At 43.3% G+C, this 21,107-nt stretch overlaps 2 protein-coding genes across 15 annotated transcripts in view; one reads left to right on the forward strand and one right to left on the reverse strand.

Moving 5' to 3' along the window:
• The window catches only part of LOC146644337 (triple functional domain protein), a 79,311-nt gene extending 69,892 nt beyond the window's left edge, over positions 1-9,419 (forward strand). For 5 of the 12 annotated variants that reach the window (XM_085397049.1, XM_085397040.1, XM_085397041.1 and 2 more), the window contains 20 exons: positions 198-346; positions 460-526; positions 628-731; positions 832-901; positions 997-1,086; positions 1,169-1,261; positions 1,410-1,460; positions 1,576-1,653; positions 1,742-1,933; positions 2,831-3,011; positions 3,125-3,382; positions 3,476-3,942; positions 4,703-4,950; positions 5,073-5,320; positions 5,615-5,777; positions 5,917-6,038; positions 6,124-6,202; positions 6,295-6,495; positions 6,591-6,729; positions 6,871-9,419. In XM_085397049.1, coding sequence (XP_085253175.1) covers positions 198-346; positions 460-526; positions 628-731; positions 832-901; positions 997-1,086; positions 1,169-1,261; positions 1,410-1,460; positions 1,576-1,653; positions 1,742-1,933; positions 2,831-3,011; positions 3,125-3,382; positions 3,476-3,942; positions 4,703-4,950; positions 5,073-5,320; positions 5,615-5,777; positions 5,917-6,038; positions 6,124-6,202; positions 6,295-6,495; positions 6,591-6,729; positions 6,871-7,422 — 3,552 coding nt within the window. In that variant the 3' untranslated portion in view covers positions 7,423-9,419. Of the gene's footprint in view, positions 1-197; positions 347-459; positions 527-627; positions 732-831; positions 902-996; positions 1,087-1,168; positions 1,262-1,409; positions 1,461-1,575; positions 1,654-1,741; positions 1,934-2,830; positions 3,012-3,124; positions 3,383-3,475; positions 3,943-4,702; positions 4,951-5,069; positions 5,321-5,614; positions 5,778-5,916; positions 6,039-6,123; positions 6,203-6,294; positions 6,496-6,590; positions 6,730-6,870 lie in introns of all 12 variants that reach the window. The other 7 variants (XM_085397046.1, XM_085397048.1, XM_085397051.1 and 4 more) reach the window with 4 other exon arrangements.
• A 5,566-nt stretch (positions 9,420-14,985) lies between these two features.
• Positions 14,986-21,107, reverse strand: part of LOC146644338 (growth factor receptor-bound protein 10-like) — a 52,885-nt gene continuing 46,763 nt past the window's right edge. For all 3 annotated transcript variants that reach the window (XM_085395151.1, XM_085395152.1, XM_085395153.1), the window contains one exon: positions 14,986-20,664. In XM_085395151.1, the coding sequence (XP_085251277.1) occupies positions 20,518-20,664 (147 nt within the window). In that variant the 3' untranslated portion in view covers positions 14,986-20,517. The remainder of the gene's footprint in view (positions 20,665-21,107) is intronic.

The raw sequence follows: 21,107 nt of genomic DNA on the forward strand, positions 1-21,107 counted from the left end.
TCCAGCTCCAGAAGTTTCTGCTTGATTCAATCGCATTAATTCTTTGTTAGCTTCATATCAGCTAAATTAAATATATTTTTCTGCATTTTCTGTTTATTAAGCTTAGTTGTGTCCATTTCAGAGTCATTAGGATTAAGAGACTTTATATAAAGGAAAGAAGGATTTCTTCTTGTGAACAAACTGCTTTTGTTGTGCAGGCTCTGGAGGACAGACCCAGCTCTCTGTCTGTAGAACAAGGAGACAGCAGCTCTCCCTCTTTCAACCCCTCTGACAACTCCCTCCTCTCCTCTTCCTCCCCCATTGAAGAAATGGACGAACGCAGGGCCAGCGTCCTCAAAAAAAGACAGTAAGTCTACTGCGATCTCACGCAACAGTAGACTAATGTTTAGGGAGCTCTAACGCTGCTTTTATAGCTCTCATTTTAAGTCTGCCATCTGTGGTTCTCCTCTCTTGCTCTAGTTTCATTCTGCTGGAGTTGGTGGAGACGGAGAGAGATTACGTCAGAGACCTCGGCCTGGTGGTGGAGGTAAGTTTAGTGAAACATTTTCTATGTGATGGATCTTAAAATGAGTTCTGCGAGCTTTGGCGACTTCCTGTTGTGAATCCTTCGTGTGTTTCCATCACAAGGGCTACATGAGCAGAATGAAGGAGGAGGGTGTCCCTGATGATATGAAGGGAAAAGACAAAATTGTGTTTGGCAACATCCATCAGATCTACGACTGGCACAAAGAGTATGTAGGGGAATGCACACACACACAGACGTGTGGAGACTGTAGAGTTTTCCCTGTCCAGAATCGGCGCTTCAGTAACTTCTGTTTCTGTGTCGCTCAGTTTCTTCCTCAGGGAGTTGGAGAAGTGTTTGGAGGACCCTGACAGACTGGGACCACTCTTTCTCAAACAGGTTGGTCTGCAGGGAATTTCCAGCTCCTGCCTTCTTTGTAATTGCTTCCACACATCTGATCAAAGTGTAATTGTGTGTGTGCTTTATCTATCCAGGAACGGAGACTAAACATGTACGTAGTGTACTGTCAGAACAAGCCCAAGTCAGAGCACATCGTGTCCGAGTATATCGACACCTACTTTGAGGTTAGACTCTGGTATTTTGGCAGCTTTAGGTTCAAGTGTAACTCATTATGCAGCTGTTAAAGAGACACATTTGATTTTGTAGGACCTGAAGCAGCGGCTGGGACACAGACTGCAGATCACAGACCTGCTCATCAAGCCAGTCCAGAGGATCATGAAGTACCAGCTGCTGCTCAAGGTTAGGCTGTTTCTATGCAGTAGAGGGCGCCAGAGCCCCAGCTGCTGCTTACATACCCTTTATATTTTGCACTGTATCCAAATGCCCCTCGCTGTTACACGTAATGTACAAAGCTATTATTTTACTTGTGTTTGTTTGTGCATTTTAGGATTTCCTGAAGCACTCTAAAAAGGCTGGGCTCGAGTCTCCGGATTTGGAAGTGAGATCCAAATAAAAAACCCCAAAAAGAAAACACAAAACATAAATTTGAAAAAGAAATTATGCAAAACAGTTTGAGCGATTATACCAGTCTTGTTTATTTCTGACTCTTCCAGAAAGCAGTGGAGGTCATGTGCATTGTTCCAAAAAGGTGTAACGATATGATGAATGTCGGCCGGCTTCAAGGGTTTGATGTAAGAAGCCATTTTTCTCAGTGATCGGTCAAGCAATACAACATCTTCCTTAAAGCGTGCGTTAACATTTCTCTCTCTTTGCCTCCAGGGGAAGATTGTGGCTCAGGGCCGCCTTTTGCTGCAGGACACATTCATGGTGTCCGACCCCGACGGCGGTCTGCTCGGCCGGATGAAGGAGAGGAGGGTTTTCCTGTTTGAGCAGCTTGTCATCTTCAGTGAGCCCCTGGACAAAAAGAAAGGGTTCTCTCTGCCAGGCTTCCTCTATAAGAACAGCATCAAGGTAATGATTTAAGGAGGGAGGATGTACACTTGTTACTTTCCCCACTTGAAGAATGTCTGTTAATATGCTAACAATGACGAACATTTCTCCTTGTTGTTTGCAGGTTAACTTGATTTAATTATTCCTAGTTGTGTAATCTTGTTTTAGTGAGCAGTTTTAAAGTCAGAAGAATATCTTTCTCAGAAGAATAAACCATGTTTTCTATAAAAATAGGCCGCAGGCTTCGTTTGGCTCAGCTTCAAAAGCAAAAGACATTTACCTGAAGCAGAGCTTAGTCTGTCAGTCTGTCTGGCTCCTCATCAAGTTCATGTAACAAAAGCTCAGACGCTGCTCTTTTTAAGTTGCTGCATTGCACTGATTTTAGCAATGGACTCTTGACACACAATAGTAGTGCAGTCCCAAGCTGCCTTTGTTAAACATCTCTTATGAGTAGTTTAAATCTGTAAGGCAGGTGAGCGTGAGGTGAGAGGACGGCGTGTCCGCGCTTTCAATAACAGTGCTGGTTAAGCCTCAAAACGCATCCTGAACTTCGCTGTACTCTGCAAGAGCACTTTTCACATGTGTGAGAGAGGGAGGGGTCGAGATGTTGGGACAAAATACTGTATACCATTCTTGATGGAGCATGTAGTTACATTAATTTAAAAGCCCTGTGCTCAGTTGGCGTTAACCCTTCATTCAGGGCTGCTTTTAATGACATTTGATTTTATTTCTCAAACATTTCCTTCTGCCTGTAGTGAACCTTTAAGCCTTTGCGTATAACAGAGGAAAGTAAGGAAATTGAGCCCATGGGAAATAAAAAAATACAAATTTAGGAAAGGTTGACATGATTAAATCTCAATATTTCTGTGCCGCTGACTCTGTTTGATGTGTTTTCCCTGTTTTCTTTTTTTACACCAGATAAGCTGTTTGGGTTTAGAGGAGAATGTGGAAGGTGATCCCTGCAAGTTCATTCTCACTTCTCGGTCAGCCAACGGCGCCGTGGAGTCCTTCGTGCTTCACTCCTCCCATCCAGGGGTGCGCGAGGTCTGGACCCTTCAGATCAGCCAAATACTCGAGAGCCAACGCAACTTCCTCAATGGTAGGCTGCTACACACACACAGACGCACACAGACACACACACAGAGGACTTATAGGTGATGTAAAAGAACTGCTGTGTACATGGCCACCCTTGTCTCTTGCATCTTATCACAGCTCTGACCTCACCAATAGAGTATCAGAGGAACCATGTAGGGGCAAGCAGTGCGCCCAGCATCGGAGCTCCAGGTGGGGGCAACAGCGGTTCTAGTGCAGCCCCCGGAGGTGGAGGTGGAAGCTCCCAGAGTAGCTCCATCCCTTCGGGACCCCAGGGTGGCTCTCGTCGGCCGTCCAGGATCCCGCAACCCTCCCGCCTGCCCCAACCCCTACGTCACCACCCCGGGGCCGACCCGGATGGCTCCAATAAGATGTCAGGTATGAAACATCTGTCTGTCCTTGTGAAATTTGACTTGTTTGACCCAATGAAAGATGTGACTGAAGTCTGAGTTTTACTCGCTTGTGATCCAGGTTTGTCCCCTCGTCCTGTCCCTCCTCCTCTACTCCCTGTGGGGGGCAGCCCGCAGGGCAAGCGCCCTATCCACACCACAGAGGACCAAGCTTATACCCCCATCCCACGTGCTACCGTTGGGCCTCTGCCCTCCACACCCACTTCTAAACCACGGCCAGGAGCCGTGTCTCCCATGGCCTCCCCCATGGCCACTCCCGCCTTTGGCAAGGACACTCTCCCCCCTCCCCCTCCCAGCCCAGGCCAAAACCAAAAGTCTGGATCTGGATTCTGGAGCTCAATGCCGGGCTCTCCAGCCAGCCGGCCTGGCTCATTTACCTTTCCGGGTGAAGCGGGAGAGACTCCGGTGCGACAAAGCTCAAATCAGAGCCAAACCCACAGACACTCCACGCACAGCAAGGAGGCCGACCGCATGAGTACGTGCTCATCGGCCAGCGAGCAGTCCATCCAGTCCACCCAGAGTAACGGGGTAAGACCACTACCTGCTGCCCAGTGCTGATCCGACTAACCCAGCGGCAGAGGGGGGGTCGGTCTGTCCTGTCTGCCTTGTTGTCTCCTGTCCTGCTGCCAGCGCTACTAATCTGTCCCTTACTACGCATCTCTGACAACCTCCACTGCTCTTCAGCGTCATCCTCTGTAGCTTTAGACGGTTTCTGAGGACAATCTCTAGACAAGGCTTCAACTGTCAACATGTTTTCAGGCTCAAAATCTTTCTAGCGGACCTCGCTCACCTCTTCACTGATTATCTTTTAAGGCTGTCTCTAGATTCTTAACTCTAACAAAGCTTATACTAACACTTGACTTCTTCTGGGCCGTCTTCATGGTGTGTTACTTAAATGTACTTTTCCTGCAACTAACTTCTGACGTTTGCGGTTCACCTGCAAACGTACTCAGAGATCCTTTCATTCAGCCTAACGTTTCTCCTCTCGTCTTTGCGTCGAGCTGCAGAGCAAAGACGAGTGAAATGGAAAACTTCATCTTATTCCTGCCTTTCTTCATCCAGTTAGCCTTTTCCGAGAAGAAATTAATAACTCCCTGTTTTGTCTTTCTTCCGCTCGAATTTCTTTTTACAAAGCCTCCACTTCTTTTTCTCTTTATCTCATCAAAAGTGGCACTCGCTAGAGATGTCACCCCACATGTTTAGATTTGAAAAAGTTACCGTGTTTAATGCATAATCGCTGCATGTCCATCTGAGTTTGCCCTTACCGTTTTCCATCCCTGTGGTGCAGAGTGAAAGTAGCAGCAGCAGTAGCGTATCCACCATGTTGGTGACCCAGGACTACACAGCTGTGAAGGAGGATGAGATCAGCGTCATTCAGGGCGAGGTGGTCCAGATCTTGGCCAGCAACCAGCAAAACATGTTTCTGGTGTTCAGAGCATCCACCGAGCAGGGCCCCGCCGCCGAGGGCTGGATCCCCGGATTTGTGCTGGGACACACGTCGACCATTGTCCCCGACTGTCCCGAGGGATCCATCAAGTAAGAGCACGATGATTGGGGGGGGATTATTTTCAAATTCATAATATGTGCACTTGAGATTCTCATCTGCCGTTTTTATCAAGACACTGAGCTCACTGCCGTCATTTTCGTTCTCCTAGCAGGAAGTCTTCATCCTGGCACACATCCCTGCGTATTCGCAAGAAGTCTGAGAAAAAGGAGAAGGAGGCAAAGAAGGAGACAAAGCTGGAAAATGGTTACAGGAAGTCCAGAGATGGCCTGGCCAATAAAGTTTCTGTAAAGGTGAGTTTCACTTCACTTCAAAACTCTACAGCGATGCCTCGAAGTTACAGACTGTTGACATTTGTTTATCTTTCTTTCCAGCTTCTAAACCCAAACTACATCTATGATGGTGAGTTTGAGCTCCAGACCCGATCCCTCAACATCGTTCCAGGTTTCTCTTTGTCACTGCAGCACACTGCAGGAGCTTGTCTGTATCAGACGCATTCTCACTGCACTGCAAATATCAGTTGGCTTTAGGCTAGGTGTGGGGTAGAGGGTGCTGCTGGAGGCGGGACATGTGATGCTCACTTGCTCCCTGCAGATTTTCCATAACCTGCATTCTCATTGGCTCAATGTGGCATTACACAGATTTGGAGCCTGTCTGTCAAACAATGACAACAACAAATCTCTTCTTTCCTTTCAGTTCCCCCAGAGTTCCTTGTACCTCTGAGTGATGTGACATGTGACAACGGAGAGAGCGTCACCCTAAGGTGTAAGGTTTGTGGGCGACCCCGGGCTACAGTCAGCTGGAAAGGGCCCAACCAGAGCAACCTCACTAACAACGGACACTTCAGCATCGCCTACAGGTAAATAGCCGAGCAGGTTTTACTCCTCGCATCAGCTTTGTTGAACACACTAACTCGAGAGTGAACCTGCCGCCCCACTCAGCTACACTCACCCTGTTATGATGGAATAGATGAATAAAGGAGTGTGTGTTTGTTTCAGTGATACGGGTGAAGCGACTCTGCGGATAATCGGCGTAGCCTCTGAGGACGATGGCGTTTACACGTGTGTTGCCACCAACGAGCTGGGCAGTGTGACATCATCAGCTAGCCTCAGAGTGTTGGGTGAGCGTAGAGACAGACGTGAAACGTATGCGATGAGTGTCACTGCAGATTTTATTGAACCACCTCCTGCTTTCATGTGTCTCAGCCGTGTCCACTGACGGGGTCCGAGTGAGCTGGAAGGATAACTTTGAGTCTCACTACACTGAGGTGGTTGAACTGGGAAGGTAACAGACACGCTGTGAGAATTCAGAATATAAAAGCTACGGCAACAAAAAACGATAAAGTAAACGGACCGACTGTGTCGTCTTCTCGTCAGGGGTCGTTTCTCTGTCGTCAAGCGCTGCGACCACCGGGGCACCAAACGCGCGGTGGCTGTGAAACACGTCAACAAGAAGCTGATGAGGAGAGACAGAGTGACCCAGGAGCTCAATCTGCTCCAGAGACTCCAGCACCCGCACATAGTCACCCTGATTGACACCTACGAAACTCCCAGCAGCTACGCGTTAGTCCTGGAGATGTGAGTAAACAGCAAAGGCGGAGTTAAACCCTACATACACACACACAGCTCTGACACGTCATACCTCCGACCTGATGTTTTGCTTTGGGTTTCAGGGCCGACCAAGGCCGTCTGCTGGACTACATCGTGAGCTGGGGGAATCTGACTGAGGAGAAGGTGGCCTGCTACTTGAGGAACGTTTTAGAAGCTTTACACTACTTACACAACTGCAGAATAGCACACTTGGACATAAAAGTGAGTCCTCACTTTTTCATTTTCCTCCAAACATTGAAGCCATAAAAAGGTTGACTGACATGTGGATGCAGTGCGGTCATGTACAAACCATGATGATGAATGAATGAGAATCCATGAGGCTAATCTTTGCTCTCGTTACAGCCTGAGAACCTGCTGGTGTCCCACACCGCCAGCGGCCAGCCAATAGTCAAGCTCACAGACTTCGGTGATGCCGTGCAGCTCAACAGTGCCCACTATGTTCACCCTCTGCTGGGCAGCCCTGAGTTCGCCTCCCCAGAGCTGGTCCTCGGAGAGCCCGTGTTGCTGACCTCTGACCTGTGGAGTCTGGGCGTGGTCACCTACGTGCTGCTGAGCGGCGCCTCCCCCTTTCTTGACGAGAGCGCAGAGGAGACCTGCCTGAACATCTGCAGGCTGGACTTCAGCTTCCCCAGGGATTACTTCCAGGGCGTCAGCCAGGCGGCCCGGGACTTCGTCTGCCTGCTTCTGAAGACCGACCCGGGCAGAAGGCCCCCGGCCGGCCTCTGCCTCCAGGAGCCGTGGCTGCAGGCTGGCCAAGGCGACGGCCGGGCAGAGGGCTGCTTGGACACCTCCCGCCTCATTTCTTTCATTGACAGGAGAAAACATCAGACCGATGCCCGGCCCATCGGAGGGGTCAGGAGCTTCATTCACGGTCGCCTTCAGCCTCGGGTTTGAGCAGCTCTCAGCCTCAGCGCTCCGACCACAGCAGGAGACGCTGCTCAGTTTGGGGTCCAGCACTGAGGTTGAAGAGACTCTTTATGGTCTCGATGTAAAAAGAAGGAGAAAAAAATGAAAGCTGATCTCATCCTCTTTCACAGATTTTTCACTAAATAAAATCCTGTTATCCTTTTAGGTTGTTTATTTGAGACCTGCTGAGGTCTTCAGCCAATCAGAGCCCAAGAGAACGGAGTTCTCACCAATCATAAATGAATGGATGCCCTCGTCTACTGCTGCTTGCTGGTTTCGTCTTTTTGTAGTTAAGTGAACAAAAACAGTTTTAAAAAAAACTATTATGAAGTAAGTTATTTTCCTCTGCGCGAGTTGAAGCTGATCAGAAGAGCCAATCGATCGAGCCTCAACGCCACCACACGGGCGCAGCTCTTTCAGGAGAAACCGATGCCAACGGAGCTCGCCACAGAGAGCAAATCGCCCTCCAGGAACAGACGGTGTGTTTTTGTCTTTTACCCTTAAACAGTAACTGGCATACTTTTGAGAAGCAACCCTTTCTTATAGAAACAGTGTATAGAAAGGCACAGTAGTGTCTCTGATTCCAAGGAGGAAAAAAACAAACACATCATTGTAGAAAACGCTCATAAGTTGAAGATTCGTGTGCTACTCTGGACACTGCAGACAGGCGGAAACTGCGACAGAGCTCATCAGCTGAGACATTTATACATCAGAGCTTCTCGATGGCTGCGCTTACATTAATGTACCCTAATCTAATCTGAGAACACCATGATGACCGTGTCGTGAGTAACAAATGCTGCACTGTCCAACCCGAGAAGAAACAATAGACGTTCGTCTTTTTTTTTCTTTTTTCTTTTGTCTTTTCCTGTGTTGCGCAGATATGACATGTTTAAGCCTTACCTTGTATAGAGACTTCGGCCTTCTTCCCCCTCACGTTCGCAGTGGACTCGAGACTGTTGGAGCCCTCGGTGGCAGCGCTGAATGTGGAGGCGGCGGAAGATGAATTTACTGTAAATGCACTCATTGTATGTTATGTTTGATTATCATGTGCAATGTTGCGGCTTTAACATTTTATGCAACTATTTATGAAAACATCTGTTGTATCTGTAATAAATCTAGAGAAAAGCATGTACTTGGTACTGCAAGCACTGCTGGTAGTTTGTGTTCATTCGATCGCCGAGTGTTAACGACCGCTCCGGGGCCAGGCCGCGTCAGAGGTCACGACCTACAATCATCACGTTTTGATCAAAACTAATTTAACACTTTTTTTTGTACTGTATGCCTCTGTAGTATTGGTACACCAAAGTTGCTCTAGCTTTATAGTACTTAATAAAGAAATGGTTTTATTGTGATTACGTTTCACTTGCGTTAGGCCATCCATGACCATGTTAAAAGATTGTTTACACGAGTAAATGTCAGAGGAACACTTTTAGTTTACTCTCTTTATACCTTTATTAAAAAGGTGGGAGATTAAAGGACTGAAATGTACTCTTGGATGGGAGCTGAATGCAAGATTTTACTTACAAAGTGTTGTTTTCACTTTATGTACAGATACATGTTGCCAAAATATTTCTTCCATTTAAAAAAAACAAAACAAAAAAAACAACAACAACAAAAAAACACCTAACCAGTAACCACACAAGATTACTATGGTAACAATAGCACAGATAAGTCCAGTAAGGGGTTATGATCAAATCAGCCCCCTCTTAACCTTTTTTAATTTACTTCAAAAGGTGTACACACAGGCCATTTTAAAACAAGAAGACTGGACTGGATACCTCAGTTTGGGGGTTTTTTTGTTGATTTTTCTGTTTTTGTCACTTTGCTGTGTTTTTGTTTTCCCGTTTTTGTTTCATAAATTGTTTTTTTTTTATTATTATTATGTTTGCATGTATATTTCTTTGTACAAATCATACATATTCTCTCCTGTAAATAGTGTCATTTTGCCATCACTCATTTGAAAATTAAACTTCATGAACACACAGGCCCCGTCTGACATTTACGTTCTTTTGTGTTTGTTTTTATTGTTTGTTTGTTTAGTTATTTATTTTCTTGTGGGGGGAGTGGGGCGGAGGGTCTTTAAACGCTGAAATAAACATTAAAGCAAGTTTTGTTTAGATCGGGTTGCAACATTTTCAAGACTTTGTTCATTTTCCCATCATCTGCTCACCACTTTCTTTCTCTCTTTTTTTTTTTCTCTGTACAGGTCAGATGGTTTGATTTTGTACAATTCCGTGTTCGAGTTTAGTGACGTAGGCTGACGTCATCATTTACAGGACTGGTAACAAACTGACGCTCACACTTGCCTAAAATACCTACAAATACTTAACACTTTCAAAACTCTTCATTGGGACTTTTTCTTTTCTTGATTTGTTCTGCATTGGAAACTCATACCGTTTGAGCTCTATATGAAAGATAAACAGAACTTTCAGGATTTAAAAGCCAGTGCACATGTGCTTTAAAGTGGCATTAATCCTAGTGACCAGCAGGGGGAGACTGATGCATTTGCAAAGAAAATTAAAAGGGGATGCAATTAAAAATGCACATGATACAATTATGGTCTCAGTCCATGGTTTCATATTTTAACTGTTCCTACACGGTGTTATTATGAAATGACTATGCTTAAACCCAAAGTTTCCTCCACATCGATGGGAGGCAGTTGAAGTGTTTCAGGCATCCCAGACCAGGAGAAAGAAGATGTCCCTCAGCTGGCTTGGGAATGCCTCACGCTTCATTCACAGCAGGGCAGTCATGTTCGTTTGTGCATGTATTTGCCTGCAGAAGACAGGTTTTCAACCAGTGCAATCCTCAGAAATCCCTGCTGCACTCTGCTCGACGTGGACGACGCTGTGTGTCGCTCACATGCTGAGTTGTTGACGAGTGAGGTGAAACAGTTCACCAGCAATGGGAGAAAAGCAAGAACAAATTAAAATAAATATTAAAAACTACAGCGTGAAAGGTAAAGACAGTGGTTTCAGTGAACATTCTTTACTTTTTTAAGCATATTTTGCACTTCAGCTCGTTGTCTGTTAAACTGTACGTACTTCATCAGTATTTTATAAATAAATTTATATGAATAATATATATTAGATGAAAAACACGGGGAAAGCAAAGGTTGTTCTGTGTGTCCACTGTTTATATATCAGGCCACAAGATGAAGAAATGTCACAGTTGGCTGCATCCATCTTTTATATGTGGTCTATGGTACAGACACTTATCTGCACACTGCATATCTGCTGTTTCTTCACCATAACACTCATAATTTGTCAGCTGTTACGTCTCCTAATACTTGAATAACAATTTTAAAGACTCCCACAACTAGTAGTGCTGTGGAGCCACTGGTTGTTGCTTACAGGTGAGGACATGTATCTGTACTGAACGGCATGTTATGGTAAGTAAATGAATGAAGAAAACTCCACAGGATTCTTTTAATATTGTCCGATATGCGTAATCAGTCGATTACATCATTTTACATCAACATTTTATATTGTGTGTGTGTGTGTGTGTGTGTGTGTGTGTGTGTGTGTGTAGTTAGATTAGATTAGCAGCCATTTAGCATCTGAGTTACCACGAAACATTTACAAAGATCAGTAGGGGAGACCGGGGATAGTTGTAACGTGGGTCAGTTACTTCCAGTTTCTCCAATCAGGGCTAAGTTTCAAATGATGTGACTCATCCTGTGCATGCCCAACTCAGTTCTGCTATCACATGTGAAAAATCAGCACATTTTGTCAAACACAGACAATTTAACATGAAAAAAAGTAATTTGTATGCCAAAAAGTAAGTTTTTCTACTTTATTTCAATTTCTAATAGCATTATCTGCTTTGCAGTTAAACTCATCAAACTTGAATTATGTTATTTGTATGCCTATGGGGATATATTCTGTGTAAGTCTTTAGTGCTAATGTTTTAGCCATTGGCTGTAATGTTAGCTAGTTCATGGCTATAGGAGTCTGGGTCAGTTGTAACAATGATGCAGATGTTACAACTTACCACACTATTACTTTAACTTATATTAAACAAGTTGGGGCAACGACATCAGCAGAGAGAGGTTCACTGGTCACCTTTGTATATGCGGTTAATGCCATTGGCAACACAATTCCTCCACTGTTTGTGTTCCCACACATACATTATGCAGACCACTGTGTCAGAGATGGACCAGTAGGAAATACTGGTAGTGGAAATAAATCAGGATGAGTGCAAGAAACAGATTTCCTCATCTTTCTGAAGCACTTTGCAAACCACACCAAGGTAAACCATGATAAAAAGTAATGGAATTGCGATGCTGGTGAACAACTACATTTTTTCAGCTTCATTGTTATGTTCAAAAGTTGGTGCAAGAGTTGTAGGTTATAATGCCCACTGAGCCAATGAGGCCAAACTCAAGGAAGACCAACCAAAATTAATGAAATATTCAGTTGCAGAAAATTCCATAACTTGTCTTTTTTGGGGGGTTGGAATATGTTCAAAAGCTAGATTTCTGCATTCTGTCACACACACAGCTACATAAATGGATGTAAGTGCATTCATGTGTTGAATAAAAAAGATTACATGTTAATGTTTTGTCAGTACTGTCAACTAACCCAGACTATGGGGTTAATTGTAACATTTCACTCTTTGTGTTTGAGGCCATACCATGCAATGGGTAATTGTGCTGCAGAGAAAATAGCTGCACTATGTAATAGCAGAGACATGTAAATACTTTGCATTACATTTTGAATCCACTACCTTAAAAGAGCTCTAATTTACAGAAATGTCAAAAATGTCACAACTATCCCCGGTCTCCCCTGTCGGCCTGGCTGTGATCTCTGCCACAGGTAGTAAAGCAAGCTAAGCTTGTTTGACTATCCGCTACAAAGTAGTGAAGTTTCTTTAAAGAACAACTGAAAAATGTTACCCTTTAACAGCTATGGAAGCGGCCTTTGCAGGGTTCTAGTCAAATACCTGGTCTGTACCGCCCCCAAGTGGCTCTTCTCTTATATTTACGAGCGGCTGCTTTACAAACCTCACAGATATTGACGACTTAAAAGTTGTTTTGGGTGGGAAACAGATATTCTGTGTACACATATCTACATTTCACCTTATGAACAGAGCGATAGGTCAAATATCCTATAACATTTGCCCAAATTCATTCATTTAAACCATCCAGAATGTCCAAAAAGCTTCTGTAGAAAATGCCTTCTAAAGACAATTTTTTAGGTATAGCAGAGCCGTTATTAATCTTTTTTTTTTAATATTTTATTGTATTTATTTAATCTTTTTGTCAAATGTGGCTTTCTGGTATTGTGGTTAAAACATCTGCATTATACGTGAAAGTTTCCTGGTTTGGTACTGTGAGGATACACAAAACCCACCCTCAGAGGGTCATTAGCTAGTTCACAAGCCCTGATTGTTGGGAAGTCTGTCTCATGAAGAGCATCCGGTGTAAAATCTGTGCCAAATCAGACATTTGGATCATTTTGCTGTGGTGACCTCTTGGGAAATAAGGGAGCAGCTGAATGTAGCTCTGGTTAATTAGTATATAATAAAACCTGTTACTGCAGGGTTGAAGCAAGCAGCATTTATAATTTTCTAATCCTGGGTTAGTGAATATTTTTTGCTGCTGTAATACCGTGAAATTATTATTTCTTCTCCAGATGTGCACAAATGTGGGTTTAAAAACCCGATACGGTGTTTCCGTTTCGTGCTCACAGTTTCCACTCTTTATAAGACATTAAAGACCAGTTAGAAACACTTATGTGTGAACAGATCTTTGCACCATCTGGTGCCTTATTTGAACTTGTATGACTCAAAGTCAGCAGGTTTCTGACACTGGGGGCGTTCACGTGCAGTGGGATGTTCCAGTACTTTTTAACTGAAATAAAACTGACCTCAGCATGGGCACACCTCTCCACATGCCTTGAACTGGCTTTGACAGCTTTTGCACAGGACGGGCAAGATTAAAGATTAAAGTGTGCAAACAGGAATATAACATGTTACACAAGCAAGATCAAATTGCATCGATTTACTTTACTCGTGCTTTTGTCTGTAGGTAAGTCAAACTAATAAAATAAATTATTTGATTCAGGTAAACAAAAGTAATTCCAGTGACATTCAACATGTTGCTCCAATGATGCAGTGGTGCAGGTTGAGGTGTTATCCTTTTCTGCTTCAGTAACATTTGATAACACTGATAATAGCAACTTGTGAGGTGATAGATGCACCACTGTGTTGCCCAGCTATTTGTATACTTACACATTTATTAGCCTAACTACATGTGAGGTTAGTTAGTGTTCTACCCTGTCCTAGTTTAGTGGTAATTGGTCTAAAAAAAAAAAGCACTGGACTGGCTTTTTGCACTGCAAGCTGCATCCACACACCTAGATGGACAGATCGGGGGGTAGTGAGGGTTCACTGTCTTACCTGAAGACCTTATGAGTGTTGGACAATGTGCTCTAAATCTCGAGCCACCGTAAAAAACGGAATATTTGGGGACCTTAGTGGAGAGCCAGGTAACCAGTGAAGTGGTCCATCCGGGAGATGTGACTAAAAACAAAAAGTATCATTTGTACTACACTCCGCACAAATTATTAGTTCAATTGAAATCAGTTGTAATTATATAGCGCTAACTAACAACAACAGTCACCTCAAGGATCTTCATATTGTGAGATGAAGACCATACAGCAACACAGAAAACAATCCAACAATCAGATAACTCTGTATGAGTGAGTGGGAAGGAAAAACTCCCTTTTAACAGGAAGAAATCTCCAGTAGAACCAGGCTCAGGTAGGGGAAGCCATCTGCCGTGACTGGTTGGGGTCTAAGGCTCATCTATTTTTACTCAAATGGCTAGTGGGTTTTATCAAAAGAAGTAAATAAAAGAATAAAATAAATAAACAAAAGCAATTTCCTTTTAATGTTACTTTATCTTCTGCACGAGAAGGGAAATGTAGAGATATGCAAAGTATGCGAGACCTGGATTGAAAACCAGGAACAGGTTTGATGAATCCAAATTTGAAAGTTCTGGTGCAACAAAAACTTGCAGAAACTCTACAGTGACTTGCAGGATCTACAGTCACCTGTAAAACACGGTGGAGGCTCCATCACAGTTTGTGCTAGAAACCGGCAAAAGGTGTCAGGTGTTTTTTCCCCCCAGAAATCTCTGCAGCTGTTTCCCATTTCCTGGAAAAATATAAAGAAATAAGGGGTGGCACAATACTCAAAAGTAACTGTTTTTTGGATACAATGGACAATCCTAGAAGCTAACTAGCTATCTCTGTAGCCTTTAAATTACATTATTTATTACAGTTAAATATATTTGCTTCACATTTCAAATGAAAGATTAATTGATGATAAAAAGGCAAAATGAGAAAGACAGCTTCCTGTACCTTATTAGACTGGAATACTCTAAGGAGTATCTGATTTACTAATCCTGAAAATCTTCCATGAAGAATGAAAATGTCCAAAATTGGAATCTGGTTGCAAGAATAAAAGCGAGTGAGAGTACATAGCGTATCTAATCCAAACTTCAAACAGCAGAGAACAACAGAGCAGGAGTCAGGCATGTTTGGTTTATAGCAATGTTGTCTTTTATTCTAATTTCCAATAAACAGAGAATATATCAGTCCCTTATTTGTACAAAAAATACCTGAAAAGGATACAATGTAGATCCAGGAGCCGCACAGACAGAATGAAGCAAAGCACAGTGGAGGAGTGTACATCAGAAAAAATGATTACAGTTCATTTGATCCTTTGTTTTTTTCCTCCCTGGAATTTTATATTTGACTTCAACTTATGATGACTTTGACCCAGCAATAAAAACAATGAGTTAGCTTCACTTGCACCTATAGTGTAAGTCACCGAAGTTCAGTGGGACTGACGTGTGACGTCCACATTAGCATTTAGTTCCGGTAAGGCTGCATTTCACAGTCACAGCTAATTTGAAACGCAGTGTGAGAGTGGACGGACGGCAACTAGGGAGCTGTGACCGTTTCAGAAAGAGGCACGTGCTGCGAGAGAAAACAAAAAAATGTTACGCGCCTTTAAGAAAAATAATCAGACAACATAGACATTATAATGAGATGCACAATCCTCTGGAGCTACAGCTTATAATTGCACTACTTGTGATGAAAAGCTTAAGAATTAGCGTGTGCGCTCTCCATCAAAAAACAATGCTGTGTGTGTGGGCTTAATATCCAAACATGGAGTATAAATGACAGAGAGGGAATACTGAAAGAGTTGAAACCTGGCAGAGATGAAGACTCCGACAGCCTGTCAGCTTATAAACACAACTGAAGTTCAGAAATTTGACACATGCCAAAAATCCAGTTTGATTTCTTAAAATAAAATAAAAAAAGAAGTTTAATTTAATTAATACTGTATATGCTGTGGTATACGTCATTTTGTGGCAAACCAAAGACAATACACAATAAAGTTATACACACAATCATAAAATAAAAAAAAGGAAAAAACAAATCATTCTTCATTTTACATGGAGTTATGAGCAAAAGCATAACAGCCCATACATAGTGATCTGTGACCTAGGTACAGTGTTAGATCTACATCTTCTCCATAGCTTCACATACTTTGAAAACAAGACTTTATACTGGTATATATTCATATGATTGGACTTCTGTGAACGATTGCATTGTAGCACAGTGACTTAAAAAAAAAAATGGAGGGAGGACGGTGATTTTGTCCCCGCTGACCCATAGTGACGTGGCTTTCATCCTCTGTCAGACAGGGAAGAACCTAAACTGATGACTGGGAATGCTGGGAAACTTCCAGTCAAACTCCCGTCTCCTCTAAATCTGCAGCTTACCCCCCCGACTTTACCAGACTGTCTTCTTACCGCCTCTAAAAGGGCAAGCGCGTTAGCCAGCAGACTTCCTGAAGAGTGAATATAACAGTCTGGTCATCCGCACACCAACACACACATTTACCACAGGGTCATATAGCTTACAGGCTGGACACAGGTGGGAGAGGGGGGCGGGGGATTCAAGCATTATCCAATCCCTGGAGAGAGTCTGACCTGACTGACCAGAAAGGCCTGATTGGTGGAGTGCAGAGCTGGTGAGTCGTTTAAGTCACGCGATTAGTTGGCTGGTGGCGGCAGTGGATTGTGTGTGTGTCTGTGTGTGTGTATCAGTGTCGGTGCTTAGAGTCTGCCGACCTCATTCTAACCCTGTGAATCTGGGGTAGGATGGATGGAAACTGCAGGTGAGGGCGGGACGGGTGCTGCACAAAAGCAGGTGTTATGTCACACGGGTTCAGTTGGTCATGTGACAGTAGGAATGACAAAAAGGATTCCTCGTCTCCTTTCTTGGGCATCTTTTTCCTGTTACTATAAATAAGGTCAAAAATAAACTAACTCGTGATCTGTTTAAGCTACTTTGAGAGGAATTTCTATGTGAATCTAATTCTTTGGAACTGATCTCTATGCTGACTATTACAGATTCATTTTTAGAGACCTGGCAACAAGCATCAACAATTGGCATTTTCTCTTACATGTCATGAATTGGTTGATGACAGCTCATTTTTTTTCAGTAGACCAACTAGGTAGAGGGGGGAAAAAGCTTATGATACCGACTGATTCACAAACTGATGCCACTTTAATGAGTTTTGAACCATGAATGCTAAGATTGGGCATAAGGTTAAGGTTCTGTGTTTAGCATTTAGCCACCTATTAGCAAACTCGTTCTCTGTAACATACATGTGGTATGTTCTAGTATAAAGCTAGCGTTCAACCAAAAATTCAAGGAAACCGAAACAGTAAAATGGTAACACATTTTGGACACATTCACGTGACAAATGTTTTCCATGAGATCTACTATCACAGCAGCTAGACTTACAGACTAACCATCACTAATATCCAATTTAGTCAATTTAGAAGATTTTGGTCAAATTTTGGTGTACTGAGATTTCTCACATGGCATCATATTAGAAACGATACAACCACTAGTTGTCAGGGAAACATATTTACGGACTGGTTGGTAGTACTTCCAGGAGGTTGGTGGCTCTCGCTGGGTGAAATCAGTTGCAAAGTAGGTGCTATAATGGAAACCTCCCAATGACTCCTTTGGTTGCTAGCATATTTGCATCGCTGTGTGTCATGTATGTCTGAAAGATATTTGTAATTACTCTCTGAGCAGTAGTAAATTGTCACACAAACCAGAGATGGAGAGGATTCCTTCTTCAAAGTAAAAGCTGTGCTTGAGATTTACAACCAGCATGTTTCAAAAAAGGACAACTTTTACATAAATACAAATATTCCTTGTTTCCTTTTTTTGCTGCACTTTTTACAGTTTCCAAAATGTTTTCCATACTGACAGGTGGGTCATTGGGGAAAAATAGGGGCCACTGACCACCCGGAAGGCATGTGTGACTGAGACTTTATTTTTCGAGTGAAAACCATCAACCTCCATTAACTACTTGCAAGCATTCAAGTAATACTTATTTCCCCATCATGACCAGTGGTTTCCAGCTGGTTGCAGACCAGTCTGTAGGCTTGTGTGATTGGGGCCTTGTTCACTTTATCCTACATTGTCACATGTCCAAAATGGCCGACAAGTTAATGTCACATGGTTAGGGGTCATGTGTCTACAAAAAATAAAGAATGGAAAAAAAATCTCAAGAACCAAAGGTGACACAGCTAGTACAACAATCTGAAACTGGAGGTTCAGTTCACTAAACCTGTTATTTGAGAAGCTTGAATAATTGAATACTTTTACTTTTTCAAAATGAAAGAACAAAAACAAATACTTGTTGGCCCTTAATTTACTCAAACAATGACCTGGTACTACTAAACTAAGCGAAACCCCTCTGTAATGTTAGCTTCCTATGTCTCTGTAGCGGTGGATTTGTTGTTTGATGGATTGGTTGTGAAATCAAGAAAGAAGCCATTTCTGCTTGATTGTAAAATCAAGAAAGAAGCCATTTCTGCTTGATTGTAAAATCAAGAAAGAAGCCATTTCTGCTTGATTGTAATTTAGCGACCCTGTTGATGTTTAACAATGGTGCTCACTTCATGCAGCTAATGGAAATATCTAAATATAGAGTTAACTGACATTTTATCCAGATCTGAGATTGCATCACCAGTACATGTTTTCAAAGTTTTGTTCCAATGGATTTTTACTTTACAGGAATCTTTTAGACCTTTTGGAAAATATATTTTTTGCTTTCCTGTTAGAAAAGAAGGCAGAGATGAGAAGCTAGCTAGTTATGTGTGATGCTAGCTAGCAGTCTACAGCCAGCTAGCCAAGCTCAGTAAAAACATCAGATAACTTTCACAAACTGTTGTTTCCAGGATGATAAAACATGTTGATTACTGACTTTAGAGGTGGCTTTAGGCAGACTTTCTAACTGCACAGAGTCAAGACTGCTAGTCACGCTAGCATTAGCCTCATATTTAACGTACAGATCCTGTGAGTGTGTTACATTTCTTGACAAGAAAGCAAAAAAGGACTGTTTCCCAAATCTCCCACCATTTCTCCCCACTCATGATGTTCTTCCACCACCCCTGAATAAAAAATCCCAAACGTGTTACTCTATGTGCATTACTTTTTAAAACATAGCTTCAATTTTATACACAAGGCTCACAATTTTCACTTAAGGCGAGTGAAGCTCATTTGACTGCTTGTTGACACACAGACAACTGAGTTCACGTTTCAAGTAATTTGTTCAAATTTCATATTTAAAATGTTTTTAATAAAAGTTTCGAGAGTGCTTTTGTTGCTTTCAACGAGGGAACAGTGGTCAGAATCCGAACACGACAGCTCCAACCCATCGACAACAAATCAGGCTGATTTTTTTAAAAATGTGCAAGCAGAGAGCTCAGAAATTATTTAGTAAAAGGAAAACATTCAAAGACAAATTCACCAACAGATAAAATAACCATTTTGATTGGAAAAAAAAGACCGAAATGGTAGAAAGCTTGGGCTCGACACACTTTAAAGTGAGTCTATTTGAAAATCTTCCTCTTCTTCCTTAAAGTCTTGAGACACCTACAGCTGGTTCAAGAGCACATTCATGTTTTTTAATTGTTGTGGTCTTGTTGGTACGACACACACGGCTGGGGAGGTTAGTTAGATGTTCTTAAACCTTACTGGAAAGCACTGCATGATGTGACTGTGCTCCCACACCACCGTAATCCAGCCAGAGCTGATGGAAATTCACATGCGTGCTTTTCAGAAGGGGAGTGAAGGAGGAAGAGGAGGCAGCTTCTCTTAGCTAAAGAGCTGTCGTCTGTCCGCTCGGGAGTGCAAAACAAGTTCTTCATTGAATCAACAGTAATAAAACAGCATTAAAATGACATCAAGTAATCAACTCTACAAGAGAGGCTTGTACAGCCTTCCTGATAAACATTCCTCTGTCCTTTCAGCAAACCCTCGCCCCTGCTCTGCTCGTCTTGCCTTTCAGCGACTTCTCGTTTCTCTCCCGACTTTTTTCTGAGCTCGTGTGGAGGCGGGATTGGGGTTGCATCAGGGGTCTGTGGGTCGGGACACGGCAGCGATGCCACGTCATGTGTTTCCGGGGGGGTGGAGGGCAGGGTGTCAGCTTATCCAGACTGGACTGCACAGGTTGAGAAAACTCCTGGATCAAGTTTGATGGGACCCAGGGAGGTTCCCGTCCATCCCTGATGATCATTGAGGAAGTCAGAAGGTGGCGCTCCCCGCCCACCTCGGTATCGAGGACAGGGCGGGCACCACAGCTTATCAGGCCTGGAGGATGGGGAAGGTGGGTGGGTGGGGCTGAAAGGTTTGGGACTCTAAAGGAAGGGATCCATCCAAGAGACCCACTGGAAACATACTGTAGCCATCTTGTGGTTTCACATCACGCTGGTCTTTTTCTGGGGTCTGAACACCAATAACAAAACAACCGCAGGAGTCCACAGTCTTCGACACTTGGCCGTTACCCACTGGGGGACATCGACTTCCAGTCCTGGCTCCTAGCAGAGTTGTTCACATCCGCAAAACAGGACGTAACTTTTCTCCATCTCCTCAACCCCCACTGCGTTGGTAAGGGAAGGGGTAAAGGGGACAGAAGGGGAGGGAGGGAGATCTCAGGGAGAGAGGTGTGCAAAGAAAGGTTTGGGGGGGAGGAGTGTCACAAGGCCACAGCGGTGCATGGGTGTTTGAGCTTGCAGGGCAGCACTCCTCTGTTAAGCTGGTAAAACTCCACCAGGTGAATCAGATCGGTGAACTTGGTGGCGCCGTCGTCGAGGCTGAAGAATACCTGACCGTCCTCCTCACACTTCAGAGCAGAATCAGATGGAGGAGAGGAGATAGTTTAGACACCACATGACAGAGACTGATCTTTATGAGGTAACGATAAAACATGGAACATCTGACAGGAGTGCAAACAGATGATCACATCCAGGTCTACATAGCCAGGCCACTGTACTGCATTTATAAGATAAGCAAATGATTTAATATCAAACACTAATGAAGCCAGTTAGGTTTAGGGTTAGGTTTAGGACATTATCCCTTCTCAGACCTGGAGATGACATTAATATTCAGTACAGTCTGTGGAGTGATCCGACTGGCTACTTTTTGCATTTCTTTGACGATATAAACTACAAACTAACAAATTTTATACTCCTACAGATTAGTTTGTCTATCAGTCACTTTGATCCACACTAGAATATCAGGGATGGATGAACATGAATGAGTTTTATCAACTGGGCATTTTTAACA

The sequence above is a fragment of the Rhamphochromis longiceps genome, linkage group LG22 (assembly GCF_057381845.1).
Source record: "Rhamphochromis longiceps isolate RC_006_pf linkage group LG22, R_longiceps_female_GT1.1, whole genome shotgun sequence".
NCBI lineage: Eukaryota > Metazoa > Chordata > Actinopteri > Cichliformes > Cichlidae > Rhamphochromis > Rhamphochromis longiceps.